The sequence below is a fragment of the Pinus tabuliformis genome, chromosome 2_2 (genome assembly GCF_031772625.1).
Source record: "Pinus tabuliformis cultivar Carrire ecotype Pingquan chromosome 2_2, CPIR1, whole genome shotgun sequence".
Classification (NCBI taxonomy): Eukaryota; Viridiplantae; Streptophyta; class Pinopsida; order Pinales; family Pinaceae; genus Pinus; species Pinus tabuliformis.
This window is the reverse complement of record NC_142300.1, coordinates 169,976,323-169,988,370: the sequence shown is the minus strand read 5'-3', so window position 1 is coordinate 169,988,370 and position 12,048 is coordinate 169,976,323. Positions and strand designations below refer to the sequence as shown.

At 41.6% G+C, this 12,048-nt stretch overlaps 1 protein-coding gene across 1 annotated transcript in view; it reads right to left on the bottom strand.

Moving 5' to 3' along the window:
- The window catches only part of LOC149191957 (UDP-galactose transporter 1-like), a 96,918-nt gene extending 85,267 nt beyond the window's left edge, over positions 1–11,651 (bottom strand). The window contains exon 1 of the mRNA XM_089404441.1: positions 10,708–11,651. Coding sequence (XP_089260567.1) covers positions 10,708–10,806 — 99 coding nt within the window. The 5' untranslated portion in view covers positions 10,807–11,651. The remainder of the gene's footprint in view (positions 1–10,707) is intronic.
- Between the last annotated feature and the right edge of the window lie 397 nt (positions 11,652–12,048).

The following is a 12,048-nucleotide window of genomic DNA, read 5'->3' as shown; positions in this document are numbered from 1 at the left end:
ACTGATAGTGCCAACTCCACTAGTTGCATACATGACATCATCTCCTAGCTCAGTCTGAAACTGCATTTCCTTCTCGTTCAAGTGGCTGAAATTCTTTGCGTTCTCGATAATGTGGAAGGATGCTCCTGAATCAATATACCATACACTATTATCTGTTGAGATTTCCATGCAAGCTATCAATAAGAAATCTTTCTTGAACTGGGAAAAAAATGCATCTGCCTTCACTAATGCAGCTACATAATCCTACCTGGACTCCTTCCACTTAGGACAATTAGTGGCATAGTGTACAAACTCATGGCAATGGAAGCACTTGATCTTACTTAGATCGTTCTTCTTTCCCTTATGACTGGACTCGGCCACTCCTTGGCCCTCCTTGCCCTTAGCCTTGCTGCTCTTGCCTACCAGGGCAAAGTTTTCCTCATCCTCTATCTTCATCAATCTACCATCTTTGGTCCCTCTCTTGATCTCTCCCAGAACACAGTCAATCCATAGCCTTTCCCAACTGGGAAAATTCTCTCTGCCACTGACAACATCCTAGAACCCATACCAAGACTTGTGAAGTCCTAGAAGAGCAAAGCTCACAAGGTCATGTTCTGGTATAGTCACACTCACACCACCCAACTCATCTCAAACCTGAGTGAACTTTGACAAATATGTGACGATGGGTTCTCCAGCACTCATTCGAATACTCCTTAGCTTCTCCTTAAGAGCAAGCTTCCTAGTATCACTAGTACTCTGATATAGATCTAAAATAGTTTTGAACACCTCAAAAGTTGTCTTCTTCTCATGGATATGAGTAACTATATGATCTCTAACCCCTTCTAGAATAGTCCCCCTTGCCTTAATATCATTCTTAGTATGTTGGGTCAATTGTTGAAGCTTGTGGTGGTGGTATAGTGTTATTAACAAAATCTCCCACCCCATTATCCTCCAATACTATCATGATCCTTGCTTTCCATGCAACAAAGTTAAAGGCTACCTCTAAACAGTGATATGATCTCAACCCGTGGAACACCATCCTGTTTACCTAGAGAGCTCTCCTTCACAAACCAATCTCTGTCCTTCACAAATCTGATCAGCTATGCTCTTAAAAAAACTGCCCTCTTAAGTCTTAACTGCCTTGTAGTCCTTCACAAGGACTATACTTTAGGACACATAGCAACTTCTAATAGTCCTCCAATTTTGTACTTAAGCTACTAACCAAAACCCTGTTCATAAGACTTATGAACAGCTTTCCACCCAACACTCCTCTTCCTTGAAAATGTTGCCACTAGCCCCTTTCAGCAAATTTGGTTCAGTGAGAAACTTCAGTCCAAGACTGATCCTAACTTTTGTACACATCCACAGGAAAGTCGGCCCTTGTACCTTCTTTGCAATAGCTTAGAACCCTGTGTATGTATCCATATACTCCTTCAATCCCCTCCTCATGAACTCGGCCAGCAATCAATAGTCTAGACCCTTCCTCATCCTCATGCACAGGGAGATACGGACCTCTGAACAAAAGTATATGCTCAGCCCTAGCGTAGGTCTATGCACAGAAACTTCAATTCTCCAGCAATTCTCCACAAGTCAACTAGACTTCCTCCTTCGTCTTGCAACTCAGACCCTGAGGTATATAGCTCCTTTGGCTCTGTTTTCTCTTGAGAGGAAATGCTCTTGTGGATGTGTTGGTCTTTATACAAATATGTGCTCTGATACCATGTTAAATTCCCTTGAAATTTTGAAACTGCTATGACAAACAATCTGCAACTAAATTCTTTTCACCAAAACACAGAATTTCTCAACAATAGAAGTAGGGGAATTACACATAGAAATAAAGACACAATTACACAAGATTTTTTTTTCTAGGGAACCCAATTAGTCTATGTGAAAATTTATGAATCTAACACATCAGAAACCCCTACTGCAATATCTAGTTTACTCTCTCCTACTTGTTATTTACATTAACAAGTTATTTATTAACATAAACATCAAAGTAAACACAATTGCAGCCTTCACAAATATACAGATCAACAATTGAAATAAATTGAGACAACACAAGGGACACCGTTATTTTTGGACAATCGTCCCCGGAAAAACCCAATGCTGGAAAACTGGTGCAACTTATATGAAGGTTTTATTATTAAGCAAATTTCTGAATACAACTAGGGTGCCAAAAATGACTCACCCTTCAGAGAATATCCTTGGCAGTAGTACCTCTCTTTGGAGACAAATATTCCAGCAAATCAACAACCGGTTGATTGGCCCCACAGTAACTTCGATTCTTCCTCAGCTGGACAGCGAAAGCTGCTCCAAGTTATCTTCTAGAACTGTGTCACCCTCCTACGACTCTGTGTCAGCTAATCAACTCCCAGTCTTCCCCACAAAATCACCTCAGCACAGCCTCTTCAGCCCAGCGTCAGCCCTGCAAACCTTTGCGCTGCCTGCATCAATCTCTGCATAAGCTTTATGGCCTTCAGCATCGTCTGCGCTGGCCTCCTTAGCCTCTGCGTCAACTTTACGGCCTTTTGCATCCTCTGCGCTGGCCTCCTTAGCCTCTGCGTCAATCCTGGCTGCCTCTGTGTCAGTCCTCCTTGGCTCTGCGCTGTCTCTCTGGCACTTTTACTGCCTCTCTACTATGTATTCTCGACCTCTTGCCGAACTGCCCATCGCAGCAACAGATCACTTGCTCGATTTCCTCGGCAAACCTCGCCCCAGAAAATCGAACTGATTGATCAACTTGGTGTGTCTCCAACTGACCCTCAAGCCTCCTCTTATACTTTTTCTATTGACGATTCAACGGCCGAGATTAAGTCCCTAATCAATGGCTAAGATTAGATCTGGCTTGATCCTCGTTATTTAGAACTTTCTCACCCATATTATATTAATACACATTAATATTTTAATTTTCCTAAGTTTAGACTTAGGGTCTCATTAAAAATATTAATTATTTTAATATTTCTCCATCCGGGTGGAATTTCCCCAAACGATTTCTGGGTCTTGGAGATCTCATGTGCCTTAGCCTCTCCACCAATTTTCATGGCTAGAGCACATCCGATGCTACCAAAAACCAACACTTCCTCTTAGCGAAGAATGTGCCCTACTAATGCTTTACCATAGAAACATCACACTAATGTTCCGCATCGGTACCTGTGCTGATGCTTGGCCTGCTACCTCACATCCACTGCACTGCTACTTCCTGTACTTCTACCCATGACACTGCCACTCCTACATCTGTACTACAGCTCCCTCTCAACATGTTGCATCATGCTGCCCATAGTACTGCCACTGCTAACTACAGCACTGCAACTTAGCTACCGAGAAGTACGTAACTGATTTCATTCACCCAAACACTGACATCCTGGTCAGTCTAGAAGCCTCGTGATGCTGAAGCTACCTCTGCTACTATCCTATGCTCCATCTATTGCCACTATGCTGTTGCAACCTCTTCTGTGCCTCTCACACTGCTGCAATCTCCACTGCGCTGCTACAGACTTCTGCACTCTGGCACTGCCCTGTCGCTCCATCACACCTTGCACCACCCAACACCTGTCATCATGCTACTATCGTTAAGGGCTCCCATAGCCATATGTGATCCAAGAGTTTGGGCATCTCAAGGATCCTGCCTGTGCTTGTTGTCCTCCTGACTACAACTCGATGTCACCCCACCTCTTCTCTAGAGGTGCATGAGCACTCATGGCAAATCATCATCGGTCTCGACATCCATCTCCGCCTTTGCTGGAGCTGCCTTTGAGTCGAAAGCTTCTCCCTTGCCTTTCTTCCTGGGGCTCTGAGATGCATAATGTCCCAACTCCCCACAGTTGAAGCACTTGACCTTGGAGATGTCCTTCTTTTTCCTCTTCCCTTGTTGTCCCGCAGATGCTAGAGCTGCATCATCCTCCTCCTCTTTCTTGACTCAAACTCCCTTACCACTACTCCCCGCCTTGTTCAACCTCCTGATCTCTTCCTGTCGAAGAGCTGCCCACATCTCTTCCCAACTGGGGAGAGTCGCTTTGCCCAAATTACTTTGGACAAACGTCTCTCAGTCCTTAGAGACTGCATTCAGAGCAGTTAGACCATAAACTCTGGATCCAGTGTAGACCCCACGGAAGTAAGCTAGTCGTGAATTCCTTGCAACTTGTGGAGGAAGTGATCTATCTCCTCTCCTTTATGCATCTAATATGACCTCAGTTGATTCTCTAATAACATCTTCCACTGCATGGAAAAGCCCTGGTATAAGGTGGTCAGCACCTCCCACATCTCCCTTGTTGTGTTCTTCTTAGCAATATGTGGTATGACATGATCTTCGACCCCATCTAGGATCATGCATTTCGCCTTCGCCTCGGCCTCCTCATACTTCTCATTAGCATTCGGGTCAACTGGGACAGCTACGGTAGAAAGACTGTCAAGAACCATGACTGAATCAGGTCGAACAAATCTCTAATGAAATCCAAAACAGTGTCAAAAACACCCTGAACCAGTGGCCATGGCAACCGATGTGGAACGACGAGGACCTTGGTCAAAGCGCGCTAACGGAGGCCCATGGAGACCGCGCAGGAGACCAAAGTAGCCCCTGGGAGCCCGGGAATGGGAAAAGGGCGAAGTTTTTGATGCGCGATTAGCGCTAATCATGCATCGCTAAGCGAACATGGCCAAAATGGGAAAGCCCGAGCACCCAGTTGCGTGGGGAAACCGGAGGACCGCAGGCGGAAAAAGGTAAAAGCGCTAAAGTACAAAGGCGGGACCCGTGCTCTGGAAACCGATGGTTTTGATCGGGGTGCCTTTGAACGGTAAGAGGTTTTGCATAGGGGCGGAGCAATTCCATACACCAATCGACGCGTGGCAGGCGGAGGTGAGAGAAAACCGTCGTCGATCGCGCACTATCAATCGAGCAAGTCAATTGCGTGAAACGTGCGTATGGCGTCGGATCTGGAGGGCCCAGATCGGACGGCTGAGATTGCGCCCGATGGAAAGAAGCAGAATCAACAGGGAATTAAGCCGCGTTCTAAAGGGATTTGGAATCTGTTTGACCACCACAGTGGAGGAAGAACGCATCCACGGCGTAACTGAAGAAACGAACCGACGAAGCATGCTGGCACCATTTAGAGGAGGACAAGTGGCCACTCCCTGAGCATTCATGATGACGCCAAACGCAGGGAACTCCAAGCGCAGCTGCAGAAGGTGAATCGACGCAGGCGGAAGAGGAACCGAACAGGCATAGGGATCGAATGGCTAAAGCCATGAACAGAGATAGTCGAACAGGTAAGAGAGTTGATTTGGAATCTGAATTGAGGAGAGTCCAAGCGACCAAGAGAGACAGTGAACAGTGAACCATGAGAGGAGGACTGAACACAGAGAACAGTAAAACTAAGCAAAAGAGACAGAGGGTCGAGCTGACCACAGGCAGCATCGAGCACCAGAGAGCTTGAAAATTCAAGACTTCCCATAGAGGAATCTGTCCGGACTAAGCATCACATTTGGCTCTTTCCACTGTAGACCAAGGGTCACAGAGCTGGTAGGAAGAAGAAGAGTCTGTGTACTCCGAGTGGCTTGGGGAATCCAAGAACCACCCTGCCAAGCAAAATCTGCTTCAGGAAAACTCATATTGAGTCCATGTATTGTAATTTCTCTGCTAAAAGACACAATAAAACAAGGCCACCACTGAAGCTGGACCGGAGACATAGCCCTAGAGAATAGGGTGAACTCCTTATTAAAACTGTTTGTGTCTTTTTTTTGCTTACTGTATTTCTATGTTGTCTTTCCATTTTATTTTCTGTGTATTGGCAATCTGATCAATCCATTGTTTCAATAACACAGAACACACACACACCAGTACATGAGTCTGTAATACCTTGAGTTTAATAAATCTTTAACTGATGGCACTCATAGAGTGAATATCATATCACTCTCTAACACTTTCACTACCTCTCTACTATGTATTCTCGGCCTCTTATCAAACTGCTCCTCGCTACAACAGACCACTTGCTCGATTTCCTCAGCAAACCTCGCCCCAGAAAATCGAACTGACTGATCAACTTGGTGTGTCTCCAACTGACCCTCAAGCCACCTCTTATACTTTTCCTATTGACGATTCAACGGCTGAGATTAAGTCCCTAATCAACGGCTGAGATTAAGTCCCTAATCAACGGCTAAGATTAGATCTGGCTTGATCCTCGTTATTTAGAACTTTCTCACCCATATTATATTAATACGCATTAATATTTTTATTTTCCTAAGTTTAGACTTAGGGTCTCATTAAAAATATTAATTATTTTAATATTTCTCCATCCAGGTGGAATTTCCCCAAATGATTTATGGGTCTTGGAGATCTCATGTGCCTTAGCCTCTCCACCAATTTTCATGGCTAGAGCACATCCGATGCTACCAAAAATCAACAGTGTATTTCAATAAAACAACCTAGTCTTCATTGCTAATACTTAGTTGAAACTCCCTACAAGAACACTTGATCTAGCTCCTCTTCCTTGCACTATTTGGCTCCTATTATCTAGCATTGGAAATCCCTATTTCCTAGCACAAATCTAAGCCCCAATTTCCTAGGAATTTCTCCTAATTCCTATCGCTAGTCTGCAAGGAACTCTTTGTCACAACACTGGATATAGGTTGCTCCTAGATACGCGCTTCCCACAACAAGCTCTCACACACACAACCTGTGCATACAAGAATGATTACAAAGGTGCCTTCGTCCTCCTTTTAAGCTTTTCGACTCAGCTATAACTGGCAAGTTTAAATTTAGAACTCAGACTAGTGACTAATTTGTTAACTGCATTAAACTAACTCTTCTAAGTCGTCCTAGCCTCAATTAGACAGTGAGACTCTCACTCGTCCTTTTCCAAAAATAAACTCACACTTAGAGATAAACAAAATTGAGCCTCCAACTCCTGTGCATGAGTTAACGGCTCCATGACTAGTCCTATTTCCTAGGAACTCGTGCATGCTAAAAGAAAGATTTTTTATGGTCTTTCTTGACTAAGGCAAGTCAAGAAGGACCTTCTTCGCTACACTTTTCAACATAGTGTCCAAAAAAAACATGCTACAACATACAACTAGTACTACATATCATCAAAACCATTACCTATATTGGGATCCTTGTCATCTATGTCACACTCTAAACATTAAAATAAGATAGGAAAAGCTTAACATGTTAAATTAAGATTCTGCTTGAGTGATGAGTACATTTTTACTAGGATCATGATAGAAGAGTTCAACAATCAATACCCCCAACATTGAGATACATAGAGGGCTTGGTCCTCTTAATTAAATGTTAGTTCCATACCCTCATACATAACAAACCCCAATTGAAAAGTTGCAATCCCCCCAATCCTGAATTCTTGAAAATTGTTAAGTCTATCAGATTTTGAGTGGGATCTAAAATTATATTTTCTCCATATGAAATCCAATGAGATCATAACCACTTCAAACATCCTGAGTCAATTAATGGTAATGTTTAAAATTTAAGTAAAATAATGAAAATGAAAGATAAAGGAGAATGTCATTTTTACTTGCATAACATGAGTTGGGCATGGGTAAATCCACTTCCCAACACTGGGAACCCCTTCTAACATTGCTTAATTGCCCTTAAATACACTCCAAAACCTTTGGGAGCTCCAAACCTGTCACTGAATTGTGTGAGAATGAGGCAATAAATCAATTTTGAGATGCTTTTTCACTGGACACATGTCCAAATTTCAGAACACAAGTAGGGCTCACGTCCAACACCTATCAAAATCGGGTCTTGCGAACATGACACGAGCAAACTCGTGCCACACACATGTCGTGTCTAACATGACATAGAATGGGGAGGACATTTCATGTTACTTAGCTAGTCATGCTAAGATTTGTCATGCAACATTGCTATGTTGATTTCATCATAGAGACACAAGAATATGAGGCAAGCACAATTGGACAACTTAACAATTTCCATGTAGAACACCAACACCTAGGATGTATAATCTTCCCTCTTTGTCTCTTTCTCTTTCATTGAGATTTTGTAGTTTATCACACCACGAAAAGTGTGGTGCATACTACAACAATCATGGATGAGATGTGTAATGTGAAATAATGTTAATAAGCTAAGTCACCTAACACTGGGACATGGGACATGCAGGACACGAAAATTTGAGTGTCCGACACAGGCACGTTGACCCTTGGAACAAGACACGTTAGGACACATTATATATATATATATATATATATATATATATATATATATTCTTACACAAATTCTCATTCATGATACAAATTCAAACATAGATCTAGATTCTACATTGTAAATTTAAAATTTGTACGTTTTAAAATTTGTAAGTTTTACAAAGTAACATTATGCATACAAATACAATTGTGACAGATTCATCAATGATCCAATAGGAGAAAAACAAGAAACTGCAGTTTTCTCATTAAGTCATCAAAATCAAAATTCCCATATGTGCTCCAATTCCTCTCACAACAAGAAGATGAAGTCACCTAAAAGAGGAGCCTCATGGCTAACTGCTGTAGAGGAGGGCTTGTTGCCCCATGAGTTGCCCACCAAGAATAGGGATTCTTAGCCCCCCGTCTCTAATCACATCACAATCTGCAAATCGCCCAGTGCTAGTTGAAAACTCTGCAAAGGCATCCTCCACCTCATCAAGGGATTCTCTATCCTAAAAATTCCGCCTCAATGCATCCTTCCTCCACTGTGAAATTTCACCATCCATGTGAGGAGGGAATCTACAGGAAGGCCCACCATTCAGCCACTCATGGTTGTAGTATTTTGGGTTCAATGAGCGAGCCAAACAATGCAAAGGTGTGCAATTCTTGTCCCATCTACTGACAAGAATATCCTGTATGGTGGTGAAGAAGGTCTTTGATGATGTCTCATACTCGGGGCACTCACTCTATAAAATAATGGTCCTCATGGACTCAATCATGGAATCCCATCCCTCATAAACCTCTCCTAGGATGGGTTGGTCTATATCTACAAATCGTAGCAAAGTAATGATAGGGTCCATGATCTTAATAGTGAGATCTACCCTCTCCCACCAAGCATCATTTAACATTGTGTCTTCCACTCTTTCTGACGCTGCATGATCTATCTTTCTCCAAAAAGACCAAAACTCTTAAATAACCATGGCCCCCAGAGCGGTCTTGACCTCCCTTAACCTCTTCAACATGATGAATGAAGAGGCAAACCATGTATTTGCAATCTTCAACAATGATAGATGGGTGTACTCTAGGACACGTTGGACACGAGAATCAGACACATGTCCTAGAGAATCGTGTCCTATTTGTGGGATTCGAGACACGAGGGGAAGGACGAATCCGGTTTCTTGGGCAGCAACCAAAGAAAAGCTAAAGGTTGTAACCTAAAAATGCAAAATAAAAAAAAAAAAAAAAAAAAAAAAAAAAAAAAAAAAAAAAACATAATAATTAAAAAATAATATTATATAATAATAACGTAAATCAGCATAGATACATCTTAGTTTTAAGCACCCAGAGATTTTCACTCTAGTTACCTTTTGATCCCTCTCATGCTTAATAGATATGGAGTTGAAATGGATCTATGCTAGTTGTAATATAGAAAATATAAACAATAATAAGTTAATAACATTGCGTCTTCGCTTGGCTCCAATATAACATCTCTCCTAGCATTCCCATGGGGCTTGAAGGGTTGACTGTTAATTAACTGTTGATTGTGTAAGGATTTGTACTTTTCATATCTTCTTGTACAATTTTATTCGGTAAAATGAGAATTCAGAGTTCATTTGTTGCCTGATTTTGTAGTGCCATGTCGGTGTTATGAATGTGAAATTTCATGTCTGAGCTAGCTAATTTTAAGATAAGTTCATCCATCACGCCAATTGTGTGTGAATGTGAAATACACACCGCAACTTAACCTGATTAACTACATATACACACTGCAATTTAGTCTATAAAATAAGAGGCGGTTAAAATAAGTACTCGGTTATAAAACAACTGGAAGAGAAACAGTATGATGCAATAACAAGGGAGATAGTGCATTTTTAAGAAATACATGGAATTCTCAAAGAAACTTTCCTAAACAAGCCATAGATGTAGTCACCTAGTATCACAATTGCAAAAATGATAACATTCAACGAGTTAAAATGAGCTCGGTCATACAGAAACTTATGCAACATAATTAAACACAATCGGAAAAATGGTAACATTCAATAAGCTCGCTCATAGAGAAGCTTCTGCAACATAATTGTTTTAAACCGGATGGGAAAATTAGCATCACACAACACATCACTGGAATACGCATAGAAACCATCTAAAATATCTCAGTGTCAAGCTTCTCTTGAAAGAATACGCATAACCAGGTTCTGCATAGACTGAATTTTACATGATACATCCTCCATCGGGATGGTGCTGGTCAAAATCTGAGCATAAGATGCATTTACAAGTTAAAACACGGAAACCTAAGTAAATTAAGCTATAATCACTCGTGACTTGTGGCTTAAGTAATTAAGTGGCATTTACTACAACTGATTATAAGATACAGCCATTACGCGCTGATTCTGTTTTACACGCTAACAATTTCAAAAACATCGTAGAAGGAAAAACATAGCAACTACCCCGAAAAAGTTTTATCAGACTGCTAACGGGATACATTCATAAAGTCGGCGCAAGAAACCACGGCAAATTAAAGACTAAAGAAACTTCTTTTCCTTAAAGAACAGAAAATTAGGAAGGATTGAGAGAGGCATTTACCTGAAAGATCCACTTGTTCGTAATAATGACAGCAACATTGAAGCACCACCATTGCAGCACAGCAAAAAGTGCCCGCGCAACGCTCCGCTTGTCCTCCATTTTTTTCGGTGGACAAGACAAGACGTCAGTCAGATCGAAATTGTGTTGATCTGAAACATAACAAAACTCTACTCATCCACAGCCATCAATCACCCCTCAAATTCCGAACAGAATACGTTCAAGGAAACCGATCCTCCCACGAATTCTCGTAGAATTCTGCCAATGAGCCTCGATCCCACGACGCCCTAGTGAAAATCAATCAAGAGGTCCAGGATTCGAACCCTGTCAATGACGGACAGAGCACGGCATTGTTCTGCAACCTAACCTAGGGTTTCCCAAGTGGACAGGAAAAGGGCCAGAAACGAACGAAGGCATCAACACCATCACACAGAGAATATTCTCCGACTTCTTCTCTACCATATGGAGTTCTGTTTTGTTTTCGTTCAAGAGTAACACATTATTATATTATACCCAATACCCTCACCAATCACGATTGCGACACTGTCCTGCTCATTCGGATCTTCGTGTTTTTCTTATGGTTTTTCAAATTTTTCTCTTATACTTCTGCATCTGACGCCGTGATTTGTGAAATTGTACACTGCATCTTTCGTGGGATGTATACAGCTCTAATTGGACGAATTCCGTCGGGAGGGAATTAGCGTGTGTAACCCGTCGTCTACAATAATTGGGCTTGGAAACGAAAGCACGGGTGTGTCAATTTTCCTTTGAAAATAGGTTCGGAAATTTCCCATTTGGCTTTCAGATTTCCATGGTTGTCCTCGGAATATTGATGATGAGCTAAACAATTTTTACAGCTCTAATTGGACGAATTCCGTCGGGAGGGAGTTAGCGTGTGTGACCCGTCGTCTACAGTAATTGGGCTTGGAAACAAAAGCACGGGTGTGTCAATTTTCCTTTGAAAATAGGTTCGGAAATTTCCCACTTGGCTTTCAGCTTTCCATGGTTGGCCTCGGAAATATTGATGATGAGCTAAACAATTTCAACCTTGGTATAATCATGTTGTACTGAATAACTTTTCCAAACGGTTTGTTAAAAATGTCAGAGAATTAGTCCTTAGTATCTTTAGAATAATCCAATTAGACTATCTAACTTTTCGAAAAGTTTTCAAAAGGGTCGGCATTTTCGTATTATATGAATGGTGTGGATTAATTACATTCTTTTTTCCACAAAGTAAAAAGAAAATGGTGTTCCCCTATTAAGACAACGGTTAATTAGTTGTACAGTGAATACATGTATTTTGTCGGTTTACCTCGAGAGGCAAACGTATGATGATAAATAAAA